The following is a 27,250-nucleotide window of genomic DNA, read 5'->3' as shown; positions in this document are numbered from 1 at the left end:
GTGTATAAAGTATAGGTTTTGAGATCCTTATTTTGGGGACATTATTGCACATTATATTTTTCACTTGAATTTGCACTTTGGGTATACAGAGTGACAACTGTGCCTTTTAGGTGTAACCGGGTATAAGTTGTGAAGACTGAGGATTCTCCCTACATAATAATAATTATTGTATTTATTTATATTTTTTGAAAAACATTTTGGTTATAGCACTCTTTGGCCCTTTGCTTCTCCTCACTATTGTCCTGGGCATTCATGCCTACTGATGGTTGCATAGACTGCAGGTAGATCTTGGAGCCCTTTCTCCATCTCTAGACTGGACTTTCCTGTATCCAACACTGGCAGTGTATGAAAATCTTCAACTGAGTATGACATAATTCTTATGAAGAAGACTTGGTATCCTGGAACTGGAACCTTTTTGTAATAGTTGGCAATATATCACTCATCTACATTGGCTACCCGTTAATACTAGTGTAGGGTCATGAATAAACTTCAAGATATCATGTCTATTCTTCCGCATCTTTCATGAAAACTCTGTCCCTCATGACCCACCTGGAACAGAAATCTTAGTAAATTTCAATTGAACTCTCTCAACAAAATGCCTTAAACACAAATGTACCTACAACACCATGTTCACATATATGGGCACAAAGATTTGGAACAACCAACCGCCTTACAACCATCAGATCCAAACCAAACTACTTCAAATTGCAAAAGAAGCTGAAGACACCATCCTCACCCAAGAAAACTGACCAATGTGCCCACAAATCATCCTATAACCTCTACTGAACCATATGTGCAGTTCAACCACTAAACAATCTCTACCTCATGGTATCATTCAATGTGCCTCTTTTAGCATCCTTGAATAGCACTGTAAGAAAACCTCTACCTCATAACATCCCTCTCAAACAGATTTATTTATTTTGTTTTCTATCCCGTGCTTTCCTAGCTCTCCTCTGTTATATTGTGCCCCCCTCAAAACTGTATTATAATGTACCACTAAGAACATCCTGTACTATATACTAAATTGTATCTATTTAAATTGCATTGTAAGTCGATTTGAATCTACTCGGGTATAGTGCAACTCAGAAATCTTAGTTTTCCTGGTAAAGTGAAAGTGTAAACAATGATGGCAGATACTGTCGAGCTCAGAGCAGGAATAAGACACAAGTGAACCAGGCACACGTCCCGGACCCAAACGTTTGAGGGTATTCTCTCAGATGTATCAGTATTATTGCAAAAATTCATAAGGCAGATTTTTTTTAATTTTTTTGCTTTTATGAATCAGCTCCTTACAGGAAGATAAACCAGAGCCACTCTACATCCTAGAGGTCTGTCCTTCCAAAACTGCCAAAAGTAAAAAATATTATAGGCCACAAAACATCAAACACTTTGCACTATATACAGTATATGTGACATCCCTAGGGATAATATATATATATTTGTTTTCAATCAAAGATCTCTAGGTCAAAGTTGTTTTCCTCTGCAATCACCGTTTGACAAGACCCTATTTTGGGGAGATTTAAGACTTAACTTACGACGATGGTGTCATAGGACAAAGGCAAGCAACATTCTTGCTTGTTCTGGGCGCACTCGATGGTTAATCCCGATCAAGATTTGTGTCTGTATAGAATAGATGAGCTTTCTCTTTAAATAACACTTTTTTTTTCTCTCTCTTTTGCCGGACACATTGTTTCAGGATACTTTAACCATCTTTAACTGCATTGCCAGGAGGTTATTATAAGAACCCAAACTCAAAATTTCTTGAGATTTTGAGATACTCCTCTGTTAAGAAATGCAAGGATTTAAAAACATGCTCTCACTCTGAATCTGCAAAAATTAAGAAAATATTGCTCACATAAATAATAATTTCTGAGCAGCAAGAGAGGGAGGGATGATTTTTATGAAACCACCATGCTGCCAATCTCTGACTGCTCAAGCAAGGCACATCTTGTGCTCCCCTGCAGGCTAGTCTCGGCGTCTTCCACCCACTTTATCCCCGTTTCCTCCCCTATTTCTCCCTGTGGGCTCTCCTCCCCCTTGTCACCTCCCTCGGATTTTTCTCACTTTCAGCCCACGTGTGAGTTCGTCCTGTGCTTCATACACATCAACCATGAAGGTTTCTGCTGTGCCCGCCTCCCCCCGGCAGGACGTTCTCATTAGTTACATTTGTGTGGCTCTTGCGCCTCGTTGGTTGAAAGACTGTCAGTCAGCGTGCATACGTATTCGGTTAGGGTGAGCAGCAAAAGCAAATCCAGCTGTCGGCAGCGCTTTGTCGCCACCGGTTCCGGTTCCGGGCCCAAGCAGCTATGGACTCTCTGATCCAGGAGGGCTGGTTCCGGGAGACATGCAGCTTGTGGCCAGGACAGGCTATGTCTTTGCAGGTGGAGGAGATTCTGTACCAGAAGAAGTCTGCCTTCCAGGATATCTTATTATTTAAGAGGTAATTATCAAACCCATGCATGCCATCTCGGGTTTCTTGCTAAGAGATGACTATACAATCCCTATATTTTCTTCTAGCTAGGACCTCTTAATTAAGAAGTAATTATGTCGCCCTTGTATACCTCATTCAAGGCCTCTTATTCAAGCAGTAAGTATGCTGTTCCTATGTAATTGGTGCACCTCCCGGGTCCCCACTGTGCATCTCTCTTTTAGGGTTATGATTATGAATCTTTCACTGGGTGAGAACTCTTGTACAGTAAACAGCATTTGAATTGGTTTCTCATTGTTAATCGAGCATAGGCAGAGTGAGGTTAGACCAAAATACAGATTCACTGTGTTCCTAGGTTAATGCTTAGTGCAGGAGGCTGGGAACCTGGGCAAGTGGTTTTGATTACTGAGGTGGGTCCCTGGGCATGTTGCCTAACCCTCTTGCCCCAGATACAAAACTTAGATTGTGAGTCCACTAGGGACAGAGACGGTACCCATATACAGTATATGCAATTGTACCACAGAAAGGCATGCGTAAAAGAATCTTTAATTAAAAATTTAATAACTTGCTTGAAATATATCCCTACTTGCTAGGATGAAATGTACTTGTTATGTTTCTCTACTCCTCCTCTCCCTTGCTCTCCTCACCCACAAAATCTAATTATGTATATTGCCTCATTAACTCTTGCCCATTTGCCCATAGGTGGTCCTCTCTCATAATCTTCTCCCACTCACTCTAGTGCAACCTTCTGTTTTTCTTTTTATTATGGACAAGCAGGATGAGTCAGCCACACATGGGTGATGTCGTTAGACAGCTCCATGAATGGTGGTGCCTGATTTATCCTGCTGTCCACAAAGAACCCCTGTTGCAGGTAAGTAACTTCACTCTCTCTTCCTGTTTCCTCTGGGCCCCATCTAGGTCTCTTCATTAACCTTCAAAATCCATACTGTTCAAGGTAGTGAATTTTGGAATCCCTGCTTCAAAGTTATGTTTATATATATACATACACTTCCTGGGTAACATTCTCAGATTCTGAACTGTAACTCTTAGCTTTTGTCCTTGATCGGTGTAATGTTTTTGTGTTTCTGACATTTGCAGTAAGACTTATGGAAATGTGTTGGTGCTTGATGGTGTTATCCAGTGCACTGAGAGAGATGAATTCTCTTACCAAGAGATGATTGCTCACCTACCACTCTGCTGTCATCCAAATCCACGCAAGGTAAGGTATCCAAAAGCCCAAGTTCATAATATAGGCTCTTGCAGACATCCAGACCCATGCAAGGCAAACGCACATGACATCTTGGATTCTGCACCTGAAGGTCTGAGCCCAGGGCTGCCCAAACTCTGCTTGAGCTATGTAACATCAGCATTTTGAAGACATACACAGAGCAAACTGTTCAGTAAAATGCAGTTCCTTGATAAACCAAATTGATTTTCATGCACTGAAAAAGCTTAGAGAACCATCTTTGGTGTGTTTTAGGAAATCCTTGAAAGCTCACTTTTTTAGCAAGCATTTGGAGTTTTATTGCCTGAGGGTGGACGGTAAGATCTGGGATGCTATGGAGTACAGAGAATGTATAAGTAAATTGTAATAAATTTGAGATTTGTTTTCTGGACAGGTACTTTTTGGGGGCCTATCCTATTGACAGTGTAGTTCTTTTCTGCTTTTACTTTTAGTTTTATTTGAAAGTATCTATTGATTTTGACTTCAGCATATAGTATTTGAAGGATACTTTATCCATATCAACAACAAAGCATCTAGAACATGTGCTGCAATCTTAATCCAATTCCACCCTCCCCCCCCAATCAGAACCCCTACCCGCATAAAAATAAATAAATAAGAATTGCCATACTGGGACAGACCGAAGGTCCATCAAGCCCAGTATCCTGCTGTTTCCAGCAGTGGTCAACCTAGGTCCCAAGTAGTAAAACAGATTTTATGCTGCTTATCCTAGGAATAAGCAGTGGATTTCCATAGCCATTGGAGGAGTGTGTGGCGCACTGGTTGGAGTTATAGCCCTAGCATCCTGGGGTTGTGGGTTCAAACCCCACACTGCTCCTTGTGACCCTGGGCAAGTCACTCAGTCCTCCATAGCCCCAGGTATGTTAGATAGATTGTGAGCCCAACAGGACAGATAGGGAAGATACTTGAGTACCTGATTGTAAAACCGATTAGATAACCACCTAATAATAAAAAAAATAATGGCCTATGGACTTCTCTTTTAGGAAATTATCCAAGCCTTTTTTTAAAAACCCTGCTAAGCTAACTGATTTCACCACATTCTCCGTCAACAAATTCAAAGTTTCATTGCATGCTATGGGAAGAAATATCTTCTCTGGTTGGTAAAAAGTCTTCTACTTAGTAGCTTCATCGCATGCCTCCTAGTCCTAGTATTTTTGGAAAGAGTGAACAAGTGTTTCACGTCTACCCTTTCCACTCCACTCAGTATTTTATAGAACTCTTATCATATCACCCCTGAGTCATCTCTTCTCCAAGCTGAAGAGCCCTAGCTGCTTTAGCCTTTCCTCATAGGGAAATCGTCCCAAACATTTTATCATTTTTGTTGCCCTTCTCTGTATCTTTTCTAATTCCTCTATATCTTTTTTAAGACCAGAACTGTGCACAGTATTCAAGTTGCGGCCTTATCATAGAGCGATACAAGGGCATTATAACGTTTTCATCTTTGTTTTCCATTCTTTTCTTATTAATTCCTAACATTGTTTCACTTCTCAATCAGACCCTCCCCACCCTCGATTTCCTGACCAAATTAAATCTACTTTTATAATATACATAGATGGTGAATGATAATATTAAGAGTTATACCTCTAAATCATTTAGTATTGCAGATCGAAGTCTCAACAGTGCATTAGCAAAAGGTGACCATAATTTCAGAAATCTATGCTGCACTAGTCATGCCTGAAACATTACTGATTGCTTCTTCATACATAAATGTTCATGTATACGATTCTTCCACTGAGTTAATATGGTGAGATAATATATATCCACTGTTGCAATAAGAGCAGCTTTACGCAAGAAAAAGTCAGAGGCCCTGGTGCTGTCATAGATATTGGTAGTATCATCCAATAGACAAATATTAGGATTTGGAGTCCAAGCTGTACTATACAGACCACTCAAACCCATACAGCAGTCCAGAGCTGTTCAATATGTTTGCAGTTCCATATGTAATGTTTGTAAGACACTTCTATTACACCACATTTCAGACAGGCCCTATCTGAAGGTAGACCCATCTTTTTTACCCTGGAGGGGTGAATATATATATATATATATATATATGCTACAAGAATTTATAGTGGAGTTCCTGCAACAACATAATTTCTGCCAACTGTCACACCATATATAAACTACTCAAATTTTTTCAATATCATAATATCCAAAATCTGCGATCCAAAGGGTCACCACTCTTTGTAACAAATAGAGCCCCTGTGGTGTTATCAAACCCCCACAGAGTCTACACAGCCTGTATGGGCCTGTGATCATCAGAATTAGATTTTATATTGGTTTTTATTGTACATCGCTGGTTTTGCCACCTTGGCTATTAGGCAGTATATTAAGTTTTTAATAAAGCTGTAATCTGAATCTCTGAAGCTTTCTTTTTTCTTGTGTTCTACCAGGTGCTGATCATTGGTGGTGGTGATGGAGGAGTATTGAGAGAAGTAGTGAAACACCAATCTGTAGAGTCTGTGGTGCAGTGTGAAATTGATGAGGTAATATCCAAGTTTATTTAAAATTTGTTATTCCGTCTGTTTTAATTCTAAGCGGAGTACATAGATTTAAAAATTTGGGGTAATACATACTTGTTGACCTTGACTGATGTACATGAAACAGGAGGTTAGGAGAGAGAGAACTCCATTAAGTATTTAAAAAAAATAAAATATTTAAGGCTAGTACAAAAGGCAAAGGCAGTCCTGTTTGTGAAGGAGCTTTGAAAATGATGTTCATATGTCAAAAAACATCTCTGAATAAGAAAGTTTTTAACATTGATTTGAAGCAGTCTAATTGGGATTCTTCACTTATATGGATTGGTGTTGAGGTGCAATTACTAAAAAGATGGAGGATTGTGCTGTGTCATAAGTTAAGATGTGATGAATCGGGGATATGCTGGGGTTAAGAATTGGGTTGAGAAGAGAATATTTGGTGCTAGAACATAGGAAACTCACACTGCCAAGACCTGTGAACCGTCTTGAAAGCACTAATCTGTTATTGGTGTCCTTAGTGAAACTAATTAGAAAATTGTGCTAAGCCATATGCCACAAATGGAGGCAGGGGCACCAAAATTCGTCACCTCATCCCTGCTTAGTCACGATGCATTGGGCAGTGTGAGAGCATTATGGGATGTGTTGTATATGTTCAATTCCAGCTTGGGATGCTTCCGATGGTAAGTAGATCAGAAGAAGGTACCAGCAGAGAGAGAGACCAATTCACATGATGTCTGTACATTCTAGGAGGTGATCAGTGTATCCAAGAAGTTCCTCCCGAGCATGGCTGTGGGATACTCCAGCCCCAAGCTCACTCTCCATGTTGGGGATGGGTTTGAGTTCATGAAACAGAACCAGGAAGCTTTTGATGTGATCATTACCGACTCCTCAGACCCCGTAGGTAAGAAATGGCACCTTTGAGAAATGCTGCTGTCAAAAGCAGATTAACAGCAGGAATGAAGCGCAGGAGATAAAGTAGAACCTGAGGCTGGTGTAAGTTTTTTGTGGGATTTTTTTTTTTTTTTTTTAACGTCTGAAAGAGACAAATGCAGACAATTTTTGAATTGGGCTAATTATGATGATCTACAGTTTTCTGAATGAGAGGCTACTATTTAACCCCTGAGGCAGGCATTCATTTGCCAAAATACCAGCCAAAATCCTGCTGTTCATATACTCTTGTGCTGATATTTCCCTCCGTTTTGTTACAAGATTAGATTAACAGCAGAGGGTACTGGCAAGCCAGGTGCCTGTAGACTGCTCTTGGATGCTTGCAGGCCTGAAGGAGAGGAGGCTCCCATAGACTGGGTATAGGGGAGACGCCCATCGCTCTGGAAGAGGGATATCATCTGCTGATCTTGGAAAGGGAAATGCTTTTATCTATCTATATCTTATAATTTTTTTTATTTATTTATTTTTTCTTACTATTATTTTCCTGTGTGTTGATTTGTTTTTATGGAAATTTTCTTAAAAAGTCACCCACTGAATAGTGCAAGTATTTTACTTTAGAACTGTCCCTTAGACAAAATGTATTCCAGATACAACCACCTATCTCATCACGTGACATTTTTGCCTTTCCTGCTTCATAACTTTGTTGCTCATTGATCTCCTTCAGCCTCATATTTCAGACTGTTTTGACTGTATTTTGAAATCTCTCCTTATCTATCACAATGTTGGAATAGTGTGTGCATCTTACATTCATTCAGAACCCTTCTCTCTCTAGATACCTTGTAATGCTTAGAGCAATCTGTGGCTCCTTTGCAGGTCCTGCAGAGAGTTTGTTCAAGGAATCTTACTACCAACTCATGAAGGCAGCACTACGGGAGAATGGAATCCTTTGCTGTCAAGGTGAGGACCTCAGGAACCAGGACAGGCAGTTTTCCAAAATAACTTTCTTTCCTAATGAATGAGAGGTGAGGAAGTTGTGCTCATGAGAATCCATTGTGGGTTTAGCAGGTCAGGGAAAGGGGCAGGATACAGTCACGGTTCCTATTTGTGTAAAAGGCTGGGGGTTTGATTTATTTAGTGATAATGAATAAAGAAGAATTTGTAAGAAGAATTTTCTTTGCTCTGTTTCTCTTTGACTACTGCAGGGCAGCTTTTTACTCATGGACAAAAAGTGCAGATGCTTAATGGGGAAGGGGGCCTAGGTAAAAAACAGCCTTGCTTGCTTTAAGCACGTAAAGTAGAAGAGACTAAGCAAAGGTGCGAGGAATCCAGGAAAGAAAAAGTGTTGCAAGTGCAGATGTGTGGTAAGACCTGCACTGCATTTAGAAAAATGATCAGAAAGGAGCTTTTTGCATCTTACCAGGTAATGGGGAGAGGAATAGAGGATTGGTTAGGAAGTGGGGAGTAAGGAACAGGGAAACTCAGGATCTAGGGATAAACTATAGGGAGTGAAGGATATCGGGAACTAAATGCTGGGAAAGGGTTGTTTTAGCAAGGAGGAGTGCTGCTCCTTGTGATCTTTGGAATTTTGGAAAGAAGTGTGGAATAAGAAACAGTAAGAACTGTTGCAGGGGAGAGAGACTAGGAAGATTATGGGAGGGGGAAATGGCCCAGGTGGGGAGGAGAAAGCAGGGCTTGAGGATGGGAATATAGATGCCTGGGAAAAGGATTTGGTTGATGGGACAAGATCAAGAATGGACTAAAGGGAGGTAGTGAAAAAGTAAGAAATTGGGTGGAAAAAGAGCTCCTCCCATTGCCAGCCGGGAGAGAAAACTTTTTCTTTTTTTTTCCTTTATTTTACTTTCTGCTTGAGCTCCAGCGGCAGGAACCAGCCCACGCCGCCAGAGTAGGAGACCGTCGGACCTGCACACAGGCCATTCAAGCCCCGATCCGCCTCCTCCCATTGCCAGCCGGGAGAGAAAACTTTTTCTTTTTTTTTCCTTTATTTTACTTTCTGCTTGAGCTCCAGCGGCAGGAACCAGCCCACGCCGCCAGAGTAGGAGACCGTAGGACCTGCACACAGGCCATTCAAGCCCCGATCCGCCTCCTCCCATTGCCAGCCGGGAGAGAAAACTTTTTCTTTTTTTTTTCCTTTATTTTACTTTCTGCTTGAGCTCCAGCGGCAGGAACCAGCCCACGCCGCCAGAGTAGGAGACCGTAGGACCTGCACACAGGCCATTCAAGCCCCGATCCGCCTCCTCCCATTGCCAGCCGGGAGAGAAAACTTTTTCTTTTTTTTTTCCTTTATTTTACTTTCTTCTTGAGCCGTCACAGCCACCAGCAGAGCCCCGGAGATTCGAGGAGAGGAGAGCGTGCGAGCTCCGCTCCGCCCCTCTCCCGTGACCAGCGAGGGACAGATCGGTTGAAATTTGGACTGCCCACGGCGCGCAGCCATTTGCAGGACTGTCTCAGCCACCAGCAGAGCCCCGGAGATTCGAGGAGAGGAGAGCGTGCGAGCTCCGCTCCGCCCCTCTCCCGTGACCAGCGAGGGACAGATCGGTTGAAATTTGGACTGCCCACGGCGCGCAGCAGTTTGCAGGACCGTCTCAGCCACCAGCAGAGCCCCGGAGATTCGAGGAGAGGAGAGCGTGCGAGCTCCGCTCCGCCCATCACCCGTGACCAGCGAGGGACAGATCGGTTGAAATTTGGACTGCCCACGGCGAGCAGCCGTTCGGCGCGCTGACGAAGGCGCACGACAAAGGCACATGCACCTTAGTGAGCGCCTTCGTGAAGCGGCAGTAGTGAAGCAAACTAGAAACAAGCAGCTCACCAGCTCCCCAAAATAGGATAAAGCAACAGCTAAGAGATAATCCTATCAGTCAGATCACTCACATCGTACATTTAGCAACTAACGCCCTAGCAATGGCAACCCGCCTTCCTAAAACCCTGCTTGTCCTTCTGTTGCTCGCCCTCCTCATATCCAACTGGAAAACAGCAGGCTACCATACTTACTCCATCCCAATCATTACAACAGACCTCAGGCAAACTCCACCAACCAGGAAACTCCACTCCTTCAGAACTCTGACACCATGTCCCAACTCCAGCCTAGAAAGCATCCCAACATTCTGGGGTAAACGACCCCCGCCAAAACCCAAGACAAACAGCCATAAACACTTGTCACCCCCAAGAATCTTCCTCAACTCAATCAGTTCACAATTCTCCTTCACAAATTTCACACCAATAAAATGTGCTTACATGAACATAAGATCAATCAATCCAAAGGTGGAATTAATCAAAGATTGGCTAATCAAAGATCATCTAGGATGCCTATTCCTAGCTGAAACCTGGATCACTTCAGATTCCGACCCAAGCATAATAGATCTCTGCCCAAAAGGATATAAATTAGAGCTTGTCTGTCGAGAAAACAAACGAGGGGGAGGGTTAGCCATCATAGTAAAAAACAACTTTAACTTAAAAGTCCTAGCCAAGAACACATCCCCTCACCTGGACCTTCTAGCCTGTCAACTCTCCGATAACACTCTCTCCGGAAACCTGACCTGCATTCTATGCTATGTCACACCAGGGAAATGGTCCACATCAAAACAAGAACTCGAAGAATTCATTCTCCAGAATTCACTAACTTCCACCCACAACTTACTCCTCGGAGACTTAAATCTCCATCTAGAAGACCACTCCTCCAAACAAGTAGAGGGAATACTTTCATATCTCGATACCCTATCCTATCAGATACTCAACCCCGAACCCACACACGAAAAAGGCCACCAACTGGACATTGCAGCATTCACGTCTTATAACCTTGACACTCAAAACATACACACATCCAACGGTACATGGCACCCCTCCCTCTGGTCAGACCACTACAAATACACTTTCACTATAAATTGGGCTCAAAACAACCACAAACCCGCACCCCAAAAAATCCACATCAACACACGACAGAAAATTAATCCAACTACATTTTGGGAGAAGGTAGATCCAGCATTCGACCACATCAACCCCAAAGAATTTGTAACTCACTGGCGTACCCTTAGCGAAGCTACTTTGAACGAGCTAGCACCAATAAAAACAAAAAACAAAATCTGTAGACCTTCAGACAAATGGTTCGACGCTGAACTTCTCCATTTAAAAAGACAATGCAGACACCTCGAAAGAATATGGAAAAAACAGAAACAAGACCAAACAAAAGTAGCATGGAGAACCCAAATCAAACAATATAACATCAAACTAAAAGAAAAAAGGAAAGCATACTACTCCAAACTAATAGGCACTGAAAACCCAGACTCAAAAATACTCTTCAATATTGTAAGAAAACTCACGGACACCAAACCTTTCCTAGCTACTCAAGGAAACCAATCTCCTTCAGCCCACCAATTAGCAGACTACTTCAAGCACAAAATCACCAATATCAGATCCACATTCAACAATTCATTAACCCTTCTCGATGAGATTATAACAACACCAACAACAGATGAAGCCTTAGTAGCTGACAGAACGTGGACTAACTTCCCCAAAGTACAATGGAACGACATGACTCGACTATACAACAAATATAGTAAAACTTCTTGTGACCTAAACAGCTGCCCATCGTACCTGCTAACAAACGCATCCATCAAGTTCAAAGCTAACCTCATGAACTGGCTACAATCCACGCTCACAGATGGTCACTTCCCACCAGAACTAGGAGAGATTATTATCACCCCCATACCGAAAGATCCCAAAGCTCCAAACAATAATCCAGCCAACCACAGACCCATCGCTTCAATCCCATTATATATCAAACTACAAGAAGGACTTGTAGCACAATACCTCACCAACTACTTAGAAGACCACAACATACTACACCCATCACAATCAGGATTCAGAAAAAACCACAGCACAGAGACACTACTTGTATCTCTAATGGATATAGCCCACCAACACCTCAGCAAAGGAAACAGGATACTACTTATCCAACTAGATCTTTCAGCAGCCTTCGACCTAGTGGATCACAACATACTACTCCAGATACTAGACGCCATAGGGATCACAGGTTTGGTACTCAACTGGTTCCAAGGTTTCCTTAAAACTAGAACTTATAAAGTAAAGACAAAAGACCACATATCTGACCCTTGGTCAAACCCCTGTGGAGTACCACAAGGATCTCCATTATCACCCATACTTTTCAACCTCTACGTATCCTCATTGGGCACCACTCTAGACTCCCTAAATATAGTCTCATTCAGCTACGCAGACGATATAACAATCCTTCTCCCCTTCAATACCCAAGACCCCAACTCATCAGGACGACTGAATAAAACTCTGGAAACGGTAGAAACATGGATGACCAACCACAAACTGAAACTGAACACGGATAAAACCAAATTCCTGCTGCTAGAAAAAAACAAAGAACCTACCTTAACTGATCTGATGACAAATACAATCACATACCCAATACAGCCAGCACTCAAAATCCTGGGAGTAACAATAGACAGGAGATGCACAATGCAGACCCATACTAACAAAACCATCCAAAAAGCCTTCTACACCATGCGCAACCTGCGAAAAATAAGAAAATTCTTTGACAAAATACAATACAGGATCTTAGTCCAATCACTTGTACTAGGACTTGTAGACTACTGCAACAGCCTTTATCTACCCTGCCCCGCTTACATGACCAAACAATTACAGACAGTACAGAACACAGCTCTCAGACTTATCTACTCGCTAGGAAAATACGATCACATCACTAATGCCTATCTCGACTCACACTGGCTACCGATACAAGCAAGAACTCAATTCAAACTATACTGTCTATTATTCAAAGCACTAAACGGAACAGCACCACTCTACCTAAACAGCCGCCTAACCCGAAACCTCTCAACTAGAGTAAGGAGAACCCAGACCCCATTCACATACCCCTCACTCAAAGGCACAAAACGCAAAAAGCTATATGACAACCTACTTGCTACACAGGCTGCGAAAATTGACCCCATCATATCCAAGCTGCTGACCACAACTACGGACTACAAAGCGTTTCGAAAAGATATAAAAACCATACTATTCAAAAAACACATCCCAATATTATAATCTACCAACATCTTCTCTCCCTTCATAACCTCCTGCAACTCACAACCAACTGCAATTTCGTCCCCATAGGCAACATCCAATCTAGTTGCATCGGGCGAAATGCCAAATCATACCTAGAAACACAGTTTCCCCAAATACCGAAAAATCAGATATTACAACCTAGGAACAGACGATTTTTTTGGTAACATAAGATTAGGCTTTGTAATATTATGTAATGTAACATAAGGTTATGCGTTGTAATATAACATAAGGCTATGCTTTGTAATATCATGTAATGTAAGTTATGCAATGTACTGGAATAATAAGGTAAAATAACATAAATTAACTCTAAGTAAAGTCGTGTAAAGTTATGTAAGATAAATTTTGTAAGATAAATTATGTAAACTTAATGCAAATTAAGCAAGCACGGTAAGGATAATGTAAAGTAACACAAAGTAACTCCACGCAAAGTTATGTAAAGTTATGTAAGAAAAGTTATGTAAAGTTAGATATGCAAAGTTTGTAAAGTTATACATATAATTGTATTGTCATCGCCTGGAAATGACCAGCCATCTTCAAATGTAATCCGCTTAGAACCGCAAGGCACAAGCGGAATAGAAATCACTAATGTAATGTAATGTAATGTAATAAGGGGATGCAAGCAGGCACTGAAGCATTAATCAGAAGAGTGAAGATTTAGAAAGTATGTAAAGCTGAATAAGTACATAAAATTTAAAATGTCTGGACAACAAAGGTAGACAAGTGCATTTTATTATCAGTTAAGTGATTTGGAATATATCAACTTTGGGAATATGCATTTTTATATGTTGTTAATTTGCGTGATATAAGAGGAAAGTGCATCTCCCTCCATGCTGACACCGAAGAGTTTCTCCTGTTGAAGAATACGATTCTTGATGGTACGTTTTTGTAAGGAAGAGCAGCGTCTTCAAATTTGAACACTGTGTTTGGGACTCAAACACTGCAGGCACCAGCTATGAAGGTCCGTTAATGAAATAGTGCGAGAACACCGACCGCACTTTTTAAATCCCATCAGCGGGCGTGACATCAACAGGAACACTGCCTCAGCCAAATTAAATTCGATGGCTGAGACTGAACCAAAGGCCCCACCGGCCAAAACCTGCAGACGGCAATGAAAGAAAGAAATATATATATATTTTTTATTCATTTTCTGTTTAACAAAGAAAATAAAGAATAAGAGATAAATACTGAGACTAGCTTTACCTGGGTACGTTCTGGTTCAGCAGGAACTTGTCTAACTTTGTCTTAAATTCCTGGAGGGTGTTTTCCCCTATAACAGTCTCCAGAAGAGCGTTCCAGTTTTCTACCACTCTCTGGGTGAAGAAGAACTTCCTTACTTTTATACGGAATCTATCCCCTTTTAACCTTAGAGCATGCTGTCTCGTTCTCTCTACCTTGGAGAGGGTGAACAACCTGTCGTTATTTGCCGACGATGCTAAACTATGCAACGTTGTGGGCAGGGCAACTAAACCCAACAGTGCAACCGCGCAAAACACTATGGAACAAGACCTACTTTTGCTTGAACAATGGTCCAGTACTTGGCAACTAAACTTTAATGCCAAAAAATGTAAGGTGATGCATCTTGGCAGCGGGAATCCTTGCACTACATATACCTTAAATGGAGAAAACTTAACAAAAACTGAAGTAGAAAGAGACTTGGGAGTAATCATCCGTGAAGACATGAAGGCTGCAAATCAGGTGGAGAAAGCCTCAAAAAAGGCTAGACAAATGCTTGGCTGCATCAGAAGAAGCTTTAGCAGCCGAAAACCCGAAGTTATAATGCCATTATACAGATCTATGGTGAGACCGCATCTGGAATACTGTGTCCAGTTTTGGAGGCCACATTACCACAAGGATGTGAAGAGAATTGAGTCAGTTCAGAGAATGGCCACAAGGATGATCTCAGGACTTAAAGATCTTTCATATGAAGATCGTCTGAGCAGTCTGCGCTTATACTCACTCGAGGAGCGCAGAGAAAGGGGGGACATAATAGAAACTTTCAAATACATAACGGGCCGCATCGAGGAGGAGGAGGAAACCTTCACTCTTACGGGTCCCACGGTGACAAGAGGACATCCGCTAAAACTTAGGGGAGGTAGATTTCATGGGGACACCAGGAAATACTTCTTTACTGAGAGGGTGATTGATAGATGGAATGGTCTTCCACGTCAGGTAGTCGAGGCTAGTAGCACGCTCGACTTCAAGAGACAATGGGACAAACATGTGGGGTTGCTACAGAGGTATGATAGGGGATAGTTTCTCGAGGGTAGAAGGGATCATGATTGGGCAGACTTGTTGGGCCTTCGGCCCTTTTCTGCAGTCAAATTCTATGTTTCTATGTTTACTAAGTCTATTCCCTTCATTATCTTGAATGTTTCGATCATGTCCCCTCTCAATCTTCTCTTTTCAAGGGAGAAGAGGCCTAGTTTCTCTAATCTCTTATGTTCTTATGCACAACAGAAGAGTGGGACTTGGGTGTGATTGTATGTGATGATCTTAAGCTGGCCAAACTGGTTGAAAAGGTGATGGCAATGCTAGGGTGCATAGGGTTAGATATGACCAATAGGAAAAAGGAGGTATTGATGACCCTGTATAAGACTTTGGTGAGACCTCATTTAGAATATTGTGTACAATTCTGGTGGCCGTACTTTCAAAAAGATATAAAAAGGATGGAGTCGGTCCAGAGGAAGGCTACTAAAATGGTAATATTAACTATTTCAATTTATATATATGTATGTTCATCGCTTTGAAAATAAGACAAAGCGATTAATCAAAAATTTTAATAAACTTGAAACTTGCGTGGTCTTCGGCATAAGGCGTGTGGGGACAGACTTAAAGATCTCAATCTGTATACTTTGGGGGAAAGACGGGAGAGGGGAGATATGATAGAGATGTTTATATACCTATGTGATGTAAATGTACACGAGTCGAGCTTTTCATTTGAAAGGAAGCTCTGGAATGAGAGGACATAGGATGAGGTTAAGAGGTGATGGGCTCAGGAGTAATCTAAGAAAATACCTTTTTACAGAAAGGGTGATAGATGCATGGAACAGTCTCCCAGAAGAGGTGGTGGAGACAGAGACTGTCTGAATTCAAGAAAGCCTGGGATAGGTATGTGGTATCTCTTAGAGAGGAAAAGATAATGATTACTGCTTATGGGCAGACTGGATGGGCTATTTGGCCTTTATCTGCTATCATGTTTCTATGTCTTTTATAGAATAAGGGCCTTAGTGTTTCTCGGTACATGAACCTTTTAGAAAAGGGATCATTTTTGTCTCATGAAATTTGTGATATGATAAAGCACAAAGTGTTTTGGGAGATGATTTCCATAGAGTCCTGTACTAATCTATCCCCCTCCCCTACACCTTTCTTGCCCCCCTCCCACACACATATTCACTTTCCCTGCATACCCTGGCCTACACCCTTCCCATTTCACTTTTTCAGAAGTAACAGGAAAATGTTCAGAGCCTAGCTGTGGGTATGAGTAAGCACATACTTCAACGGAATGGCTTAATGGTTAAGGCAGGAGAGCTGACAGTTGCAGGAGTGAGATTATAGGGCAGTTCTGGATTTCTGACTTTGTTCTGATGTATTATGGGAGCTGCAGTGCTACTTCAATGGGTAGAAAAAGGGACTACAGATTACGCCTTAAGAATGGAAGTTATCAATGTGGGCTACTGTAGACATTGAGCCTTGTTATTAGTAACTAGGTTTCATTGCATAAATGGGACTTATATCAAATGTTCATTAAACTTGAAACATATTGCCTATCTTAATTCTAAGCGATTGTACATAATATAATAAAATCGGGGGTGGGGGGAGATGGGGGCAATGACAGCAAAGCAACTTATTACAAAGACAGGACAGACTAACGAGATACAAGAGGGAGAGTGGTGAACTACAATTAGATTAAGAAAAAGAGAACGGAGAAGGATAAGACAGGAGGAGAGGGGGCTAAAATAGCATGAGTTAGTAGTAAAAGAACCTGTCTTAATTGTAGCCCTTGTTGCTAACTACGTCCCAAATTGGGATGTAAATATCCCTCCCGGAACTGGGCAGCTCTGGAACAGTGATCTGAGAGCCAGGGAAGCTGGGCAAGTCTTTTTACTTTCCATTATCTCTCTGGTACACACTTTGAGCACATCGTATCACTTTTTAAAAATATTTTTAAGTGTAATATGCAACATAATTTACTATCACAATATAAGTACTCTCTCTCTTCTTTTTTTTTCTTTTTAATTTACTCCCTTTTTTGCATCTATAAACTAGAGAGTCCACAGTGAACTGCCCCAATGAATGAGATCCATGGGCAATATGTCTGAGGTTTACATTTACAAAGTTTTACATGCAAGAGCTTCACAAATGGAAGAAGCAAAAGAAGATATTAGGACAGCTTTCAAAGGAATTTATCTAGGTAACCTAGTTTAGCTGGGCTGAGAAATTTCCTTCGCTTAGTATGCACCCAAGTACATTTGCACCAGTTGACTTCTCCACTCCAACCCATAACTTTAAAGGGAAACCAAGATTGACCCCATCAGAGACACAGTGTGTGCCTTCTCACTCTTCATTACTCACTTGAAATGCATGCACTTCTCTAAAGACACACACACATGCATCTGTGCACTCACACACCCACTCGCCCACAATCTTGCTTTTCAGATACATACATGCATTCATTCACTCTGCAGACAGACACATACATGGTCTCTCTTTTGGCATATGTGCTACTGCCTGTGTGCTCATTCAGTCAGCGCTCTTTCCCCCTCCCCTCCCCAAACAACTGTACCCTCCATCATGGAAAACTTTTGCATTTTCTGCCTGCTGTATTTTTTCTCAGTTTTCGGCAGCAAACCCTTCTCAAAAACAGTGGCCCTGCCTCATATAGAGCTCACTCTCCCAACATAACATTTGCAGATCTCCCTACCCTCTTCCTGGGACTAGAACAGCCTTCCCACTGTCTAAACTAGAAGGAAGATGTATAGAGGGCTAAATGCTACATGTTTGGCCAACTTTTAGAGCCACATTTACAAATAAACTCAAGACTGTAATAATTAAGTGAAATGGAAAAACAAATCAAGGCAATCAGATTTAAAATAAACGATAACATCTAAAAGCACAAGAGAAACCTCATCATCAGGAGCAGGAATAAAATAAGCATTAACAACAAGCAAGAAAAGGAAAATGGGCTGCATTTTAACCAAAAGGTTTTAAAGGCAAAAATCAAACAAACAGTTATCGCAGGTTTAAAACGAAAAAAACCCCCCCATAATCAAAACACGTAGCAGCTAAAAATAGGCTGTCATGCAAGTTCTTACTGCGATTAAAACACTTTCCTAGCATTAACTGTACGGAAAAGCTTTTAAATTTATTAACATACATATCAGAAATTGCAAGTGATCAAAAGCAAGACAACCAGCTTTAGGTGGAGACTAAGTTCCAGAGATATGGAACAGCATAAGAGTCTGATTACTCATCCCAATTAATCAATTTAATGACCGCATATTAAAAAAAATGCCTCCTGGACAGATTTTAAGTTGAGCAAGGTGTATGTAGATAAAATAATCTTTTAAATAGGGTCAAATTACGTAATGGTTTAAAAACTAAAAGGAATAATCTGCAATTGAAAGCCAATGTAAATATAAGATCTCTAAAGACGGAGCAAGAGCAGCTGTATTTTGGACTAATTATGCCTGTGTCTCCTATGGGGTGAACCATTGTAAGAGCTGGTGTAGTCTGGAAATTACAAAAACACGACTTGTCAAGGTCCAAGCAGATTGTGTGTTAAAGACTTTTGAATGTGATATATTTAAATTTGAAGAGAAGTATTTCTGGAAGTTACAGAATTTTGAGCTTCCAGTCAGTCACCTCCAGCAACCCCCAAACTCTACATAGTTGGAGCTTGAGGTAATTCCACCCCATTGAGCAGTGGTGGAATGCAAAATCTTTGTAAGTTTTTCACGTTCTGCTGTCCAAAATACTATTCAAAATACATAAAATAGGAGTTGGTTTCATTATCTATATAACATTACATTTTCAACATGGAATGTATTTTTTGACAGCAATGAGTGAAGAACATTTTAAGGGTGTGGACTTTTACAATGCACTGTGAATGCAGTGAGCTTAGTTTTACTACTCCTGTAGAAGCATAGAGAGTTTAAGGAACTCGGTGACGCATCAAAAGCGTGGCGGACAAAGCCGCGCCGACAAAATGTGCAGGATATATGCACGTCGCCAATTCACTCTATTTAAAGCCTTATCTTTTATGTTAGAAGTCCTGGCGCTCCCGTTGGGAGGGAGTGTGGGGGGACCCCACCCAACTACACTCCCCCCCAACTACACTGAAAACTCCCGAACAGGGAAAAACAGAAGTTTTCAGTGTAGTTGAGATGGTTCCCCCCCCCCCCAACGGGAGTGCCAGCACTTCTAACTATAGTCGGGTTCCCCCCCACACTCAACCCCCCTCAGAGTGTAAAAGATAAGGTTTTAAATAGGGTGAACCAGCGACGTGCATATGTCCGGCGTGTTTTTGTCAGCGCAGCTTTGTCCGCCACGCTTTTAACGGTGTACTCAGTGACGCGTCACAAACACGGCGCATAAAGGAACTCGCATCGTTAAGGCATTTTTATTCTCTACCTTGGGGGAAAAGCTTACTGAGGGAGACCCTGAGAGAGCTTGCATTTCTTCCCTGTTTCCTGCAGACATCAGTGTACAGTGTGACACTTGCGTAACTTTTTATACTCTTGTGTTTTCTTGCTCCTTTCCTGAACAGGTGAATGTCAGTGGCTGCACCTACAGCTAATTAAAGAGATGAGGCGGTTTTGCAAGTCTCTGTTCCCAGTGGTGGAATATGCTTATTGCACGATCCCCACCTACCCCAGTGGCCAGATTGGCTTCATGTTGTGCAGCAAGACCCCAGTGAGTATCAGATAATCAGAGCTGTAATAGTTGTATTGATACTGGAGAAAACTGAATAGTTTATAATATCAATCTGATAATATACCTATATGCCTCTTCAGATGATGGCTTTTGTATAGCAGAACCTTTACAGAATTTTTGTGTCTTACTGGCTAAAAGGTGCCCTTTTTTATAAAATAAAAAATGGTAATAGGTGGGACTGGGGAGGGGGGATTAAATAGATTGCATTCTTCTCTTGGTTGCACCCCTCTTCAAGAGGCTAAATTGAAGAATTGAGCTGAAGCCATTCAGTGCCTATTCAATAGTTGGACAGATTCAGATTATTTTTAAACAAGGATTTAAGATACCCTGATCTGAATAACATATCCATTCCTAACTTTATTTATGCTTTTCTTAAATGATGGCATGCAGTTGTGTGTTTTTTTTTTTTTTTTACCTTAGAACAAACAGCTTCAATTTTAACACAGTGGTATTCTCACTAGGAGCCTGAGGTTGTACCACCTGCATGAGCCCTCAGGGGCAGGCATGGATGCAGCTTACTATTTAGGAGCTTCCAGAAAACTGAAACTTTTGGTTTGGTTTTATGTTTCCAGACTACAAATTTCCATGAGCCAGTGCAAGAGCTGTCACAAGAGCAAGTGGATAAAATGAAACTTAAATATTACAATTCCAACATTCACCGAGCAGCATTTGTACTGCCAGAATTTGCACGCAAAGTGAGTCTGCACATCCCTTCCTGTTAACACAGTGTGTACATGCTGTCATTTTGCATACATCTTCTTTTCAGAGGATAAAAGGGAGCCAGCAGCATCAGTATATGACGCCACTTGTTCTTGCACCTGTCCTCCCATGTCGCAGGTTTTCAGGATAGCTACAATGAATATAATTTTTTTTTTTTTAATTTAAAGCAGGGGTGTCCAACCTGCGGCCCAGTGAAGTATTTTGTGCGGCCCCGGTCGAGGGCAATGCAGTGTATTCCTCTGCTGCCCCCTGGTGTTTACCGTCTTGCCAGCTCCCTCCTCTGTCTTGCTGCAGTGTTTGCGCGGCCCCAGAAACATTTTTTTGAGCCAAAAGGTTGGACACCCCTGATTTAAAGCTTTATTAAAGTTTTAGACATAATTCACATAGAAGCATGATGAGCAACCCCCCCCCCAACCCAGCATTTAACACTCTGTGCTGCCATGTAGCATGCAAAAGGAAAACAAGCACATTATGTCGGACGCTGACAACTAACAGCAGAGAGTAGCTATAACAATAACCAAACGACCTGCTAAACCACAGAAACCCCTGCCATGAATATGAATTTGATTTGTTTGCATACAGAGGAGACCCAGTAAATATCCTATAATCTCATTAATCATGGGATCGTTGGGGCAGATTTGGGAGCTACTGTTGCGCACCACTTTTGGTTAGTAGATCAGTGGCTTATGGTTTAGCTCGTGGGCATCCTTTAACCTCCGCTAGAGCCACAAAGTTGCTGCTTTCTCTCTCCCTTTGCTCTGTCATGTGAAATCTGCTTCTCCATCTTGACTCTGGCGAAAGCTTTATGAGGAAGAGAAAAGCCCAGTTGATTCTGGAATATCTCCCACTATGCATTGTCCAAAATTTCAAATGCCGGTGGTTGAGAAAGTAAGACTGCATTTTCTGTGGGATTCTCCCAACATTATTTAAAAATTGTGCGTCTGGCAGGGGTTTGGGACACTTTGGGTCAGTGCTTGCCTTTCATGTTCTTCTTGCTCTTTGCAGGTCCTCAGTGATGTATGATGTACTGAAAAACCCGATTTCTTTCCATTGGACCTTCAGTGCCTCTGACAGTGCAATGTGACCTTTCAGCCGAAATCCAGTGGCATGGAACTTAACCCTTCGTCTGCCAACAAAGGCAAAGAGAAGGCTAGGCATGGAGAATGGCAAGAAATTGAGAGGGGGTCGGGCATGGGTTAGAAATTATAAAAGCCTTCTTAGGACCAAGAGTGCATCTTTCTCTTTCATCTACCTCCCAAAAAACATTTTTTTACCAGATTGGATTTATATCTTACCTGCTTCTGTAGCCTAGAGGGAATACCAGCTCTGATGCAGAGGATCGTCAACGGTCAAGCTTGAGCAAGGGAAGCGAGAGGTGACTACTTGCAGGTTTTATGCCCCTAACTTTATGCCAGTTATTTTTGTTTCTGAAATGCACGAGTCTCATTTGGAGATGTTGCATGTTGGGATACTGTAGCTGCTCTGGAAATGACAGTACGAATATTTTTTCTCCCCCCCGTGATATATTTCACACACACCCTACCCTGGGTTTAAAGAGGTGAGATGCGTTTCATTCTTGTAATACAAGGAATCAGTTTTAAGTGGCAATGATTCTAGCCAGTTGGGTGTCAAGAATGATCAGCTGGGTTTTATGGTGATAGGAATTGCTGAGAGTGTGCTTGGGTTTCATTTCCTTCCTGATTGTGGAGGATGAGGCTGCCTTTGTGTATGTTAACTCTGGTCATAGGCACTGGATGAGTCTGGATTCTCAGGTCTGGACTAAAAAGCTCACAGATGTAATCACTGAAGTTCTAATTTTAGACAAACCAGAACCCAACTCTTAGTATGGGGATAAGACTGGGGTTGTGTAATACAGTACATTTTAATGTATGCCTGCCTTGGGCAGAATGTCAGACTTCTCTTGTTCCTCTATCAGGAAAAGTGTCATATAAGAGTATAAAAATCCTCCATAGCTCACTCTTAGTTTCTAGGAGTTCTTTGTTTATGATTCCATTTCTTTTAGCAGTTAAGAATATAAGAATAGCCTTACTGGATCAGACCAATGGTCCATCGAGCCCAGTAGCCTGTTCTCACGGTGGCCTTTCCATATCACTAGTATCTGGCCAAAACCCAAGGAGTAGCAATATTCCATGCTACCGATCCAGGGCAAGCAGTGGCTTCCCCCATGTCTTTCTCAATAACAGACTATGGACTTTTCCTCCAGGAACTTGTCCAAACCTTTCTCTGAATAGATGAGAAGGGAGATAATTTGAACAGCTAAACTAATCTGTCTTGCCCAGTACCCTAAATGTGACAGAAAAGGCATGTAAGAAATTAAAATATATGTAGTTTCTCAATCCCTCATCAGAATTTGCCAGTTTCTATTAGCAGCAGGAAACCATTAGGTTAAAAAGGAGTCTCTTATTAATGTGCTGCCTCTACCCGTGATCTGTTTGTTTGAGGTAGACATTTTTTCCCCACTTTTTATTCATAATCTCTGCATCATCAGAAGTGCTTTTGGAGTTTTCTTTAGTTCCCATTTCAAGGGATATGGGGCTCCAGAGTTCTCCATGCAGTTAATTGGTAGTCTGTCTAGATTCTGTGACTGTCGCAAGTGAGCACTTCACCAAACACACTGTGAAATGGTTTGAAACAAATGCTAGAAGTGACAATTTTTTTCTTACCTATCTTTGCTGCCCCCTTCTACCTCACCAGATTACTCATCTGAGCAACTCGAAAACTCTTGCCTACAACAGAGAGGTTTCTAGTGCAATGTGTCTAGTGGTCCTGAACTGTAGGGTCTTGTATCCGAACCCTCAAGTTACTTGCAGAAAACTGTCAATCATGTTTTCAATGCCACTTCCTTCCCTGGTTGCTGATCCTGCCCCTCAGTTTGTTTTCTGCAAGCAAGTTGCTCAGAAGTATTTCTGATCTGTTCCGCGGTTTTATTATTATAGGGTATTTTTTCTCAGTATTTGTTTGGAACTTCAGTGCCCAGAGATTTCCACTTGTTGGAACCTGCCTGGGAGAAGATGCATACTCACGCTGCTAGCAGGGTCAGCCTCTTGGGGACACCGAGCTAGCCTGCCTGCTGGTTGTTGGGTTTTTTTTTTTGGGGGGAGGGAGTTTATAGCTCAGGGGCCATCCCTTGAATGCCTGTTTGCATCCCTGATTTAGTCAGGAACTTGAGCGCTAGTTTGGGCTCCTTCTCAACTTGGCTAAGATTAATAGTGGGCTGGCTTTGTGGTCCTCCCCCCTGTTTGATGAGATTTATTGGGGGTTGAGACTCATTCAGACCTCGGTCGAACTGACAGCCCAAAGACCAGGTTCGTCCAGTGAATCTGTGAGGCAGATCTCTTCTCCATTTGTTCCAGTTGAGTTCCTATGCTGAAGCAGGCAGGCACCACATGGCACAGTGAATAGGGCTATTATAGCCTATGGGGAAAATCAGGAGGGTCTCCAGGAGTTGATTTTAAAGATTTCTGCAACCAGAGCTTATGTCCCCCTCCTCTAAATCCCCTTCCACTTTGTTTATGTCCATCAGGAAGGTCTCCACGGGCTGTTTTTGGTGTGATTTTCCTGGTGGCCGCCATCTTGAAATTTAAACAATCTTTTTTTCTAAATCCTCCATCTGCCTCAAAACCCCTCGATTTTGCTTAAAATCAACAGGGATGGACTCCTCAGGTCTTTTTTTTCCCTATATCATGCTAGGTTTGCGAAGGCTTGCTAGCCGAGGAGCGTCCATGTCTTGCGTACAAAGCAGTGTGCAGGTGAGGGCAAGGAGCCTCGGGCTCAGCCTCCTCTAAGTCTACCATGGCTGGGGATCTGCAGGAGGTGCTTTCCCAGGGGAAGAAACCCTTTTCCAGAGCCCTTCAAAGGTGTTTTGGCCTAGCACAGATGCATGGGGGCTGCAAAACCCAGGAGGAATGGAGGGGGTCCCTGCCAGGGTCCTCAAGACCCCCAGTACAAGGCTTCACCCTGGATTTTGTGAGCCTCATGTGGGAAACCTATTTGAGCTGCTGAGGGTCCTCAGCATCTGCACCAGAGGCGGTGTTACAGGCTCCCCCACTCAGTGGGCACCCCATCCAGTCGAGGATGCAGGCTTGGACCAGGAGGTTCAGTCTGACACAGACTGGGAGGATGGAAAGTCCAATTCCATGCCACTATTATCCCAGTATAAAGTTTCACTGCCAGCATTATTTCTGCCTTGCTGACAGAACTGAAGATGGAAGTTCCTCCAGCTCCTTTGTCTCAGGGCTCAGTTATGAGCAGCTCTGTTGCTTAGTCAGCTTGCTTTCACTCGCATCCAGGTATCACTAAGCTGGTCATGGACCACTAAGAGTCTCCACAGGGGTTCATGTGGGTAGCTAAGGCAATAGCCAAGCTTTAACCAGTGGCTTCGGATTTCCAGCAGCTATTTGTTGAGCCGAAGGTGGATTCGCTGGTGGTGTAGGTCACCAAACACACCTCCCTGCCTAGGGAGGGTGGTATGATAAAGGATTCGCAGGACTGTAAAGTGGACTTGCTCCTCAAGCGACAATTTGAAGCTTTAGCCTTAGGGATTAAGGCAGCGATTTCCTTTGTGGCACGGGTTTGCTATACAGGTCTGCCTCGAGCATCAGTCCCGGAGGACGACAAGGATCACCAAATGCTCCTAGCTGGGATGTATTATATAGCGGATGCTCTGTATGATCACATCCAAAGTTATGAGCAAGGTGTCAGCTTATGCGATCTCCACTCAGTGGATGCTGTGGATCAGACAGTGGGCAGGAGATTCTGTCTCTAAAGATACACTGTATATCAAATGGGTTTTAGAAAAATCCTGCCCAACACAAAAAATGAAAAATATAGAATAAATGGGCAAACAAAGGATCAATCAAATTAATTAAAGACTAATTGGAACTAGGTCAAAACAACAAAATTGCAACAATAATAATGAAAAAAACATTAACCACAATAAAAAGAAAGAAACAACTTATATAGCCTTTCAGCAAAAGTTTTCCACGTTTCTAGTGACTTTATCTGCAAATATCTCAATGTATAAATCTATGAAGTTCTGAGGGAGAGGAAGGGATAGTAGAGCTTAGCAGTTGATGTGTACGGGCAGCTAGACAACCTGAGTAGGCTATAGGGCAGTGGTCTCAAACATGCGGCCCATCAGGTAGTATTTTGAGGCCCTCGGTGTGTTTATCATAATCACAAAAGTAACATAAAATAGTTTCTTGATCATATGTCTCTCTAGCTATAAATTACAGTATTATTATTAAGAGTTAGCCAAAAGGAAAGATTTATAAACTATAAAGAGTTTTACCTCATTCAAAATTGTTATTTTTTAAATAAGACATTAACTATTTTCTCCAAGTACCTACAAATCCAAAATGTGGCCCTGCAAAGGGTTTGAGTTTGAGACCACTGCTATAGGGTATTTAGCTGCTGGTGTTTTCTGTTAACTCTTTTCATTTGTAGTTACAAGAAACCTCTTGACAATTATTAGACTTAATTTCTAGGAACTTCTCAATCAATTGATTACATAAACCATGGAATTTGCTACCAGGGAATGTGGTCAAGGTTAGTAATTTATTTATTTATTTTTTAATTCTTTAATAATTTTCAAAACTACAACAGTGCAATACAACCAATGCAACTCTTAGTAAAACAATAAAAGCACATTCATCTTTCTCATGTTCATAATCATCCATTTTCCTTTTCCCCACCCACCCCTTCACCCAAAAAATTATCAACATATATTATCATTAATATCCTATCTATTTTGAATAATGATATCTTCACATCCATCTCAATTATAAATATTCAAAAATCAATGTTAGTCAAGGTTAGTAATTTAGCCAGTTTGCTGGGTTGGGGAGAGGGAACTTGGATACGGTGGTGGTGGTGGTGGTGATCTCTCCTTGGAAGGCAGGAAAAAACTTAGCTTCAGTAACCAAGCAGAGGATTCTAGAAAACAGATCTGTTTTTCCCCCTTGCAAGGGTCTTTATTTTATGACCCTTGGAAACTTAAGAGTGAACATCCAACTTAAAGTCTAATCAACAGGGTAAACTTTGAAAACAAAACTCTGCTAAACGTTCAAAACTTCTCAAAGCCTATCGTTCTGGATCTCTTTTCATAGGGTTTGAGACATAACAAAATGGGTAACTCAAATACAACGCAAATGAGCTCAAGATAATACACTTCCCCCTCAGTATTCGCGGTTTCGTTAACCGTGGTTTTGATTATTCGCAATTTTTTGTTCCCCCCCAAATTTATGTCACTGCTCCCGGCGTTGCACAGAGGAAATCGCTGCTCCCATCTTTCTTCCAACTGAAGTTCCGAGAAGTAGACTGTTGGATCATAACCCCTGTAATGTCCGATTGTCTCTAGCTGCCAGCAAAATTGTGTTCAATTTAGATCGATACTTCGGGTGTTCAGGGTACCACGCATGGAACGGTCTAGAGGCAAGA

At 41.9% G+C, this 27,250-nt stretch overlaps 1 protein-coding gene across 1 annotated transcript; it reads left to right on the top strand.

The window, feature by feature from the left end:
- The first annotated feature begins 2,115 nt into the window (after positions 1-2,115).
- Positions 2,116-22,769, top strand: SRM (spermidine synthase). The gene is made up of 8 exons (XM_033922220.1): positions 2,116-2,440; positions 3,527-3,647; positions 6,062-6,154; positions 6,893-7,046; positions 7,907-7,990; positions 19,905-20,050; positions 20,644-20,766; positions 21,797-22,769. Exons 1-8 carry the CDS (start codon positions 2,307-2,309, stop codon positions 21,812-21,814), a joined length of 873 nt encoding a protein of 290 aa, XP_033778111.1. The 5' UTR covers positions 2,116-2,306; the 3' UTR covers positions 21,815-22,769.
- The last annotated feature ends 4,481 nt before the right edge of the window (positions 22,770-27,250 follow it).

This window comes from Geotrypetes seraphini, chromosome 15 (assembly GCF_902459505.1).
Source record: "Geotrypetes seraphini chromosome 15, aGeoSer1.1, whole genome shotgun sequence".
Lineage (NCBI taxonomy): Eukaryota > Metazoa > Chordata > Amphibia > Gymnophiona > Dermophiidae > Geotrypetes > Geotrypetes seraphini.
This window is presented reverse-complemented; position numbering and strand designations above follow the sequence as displayed.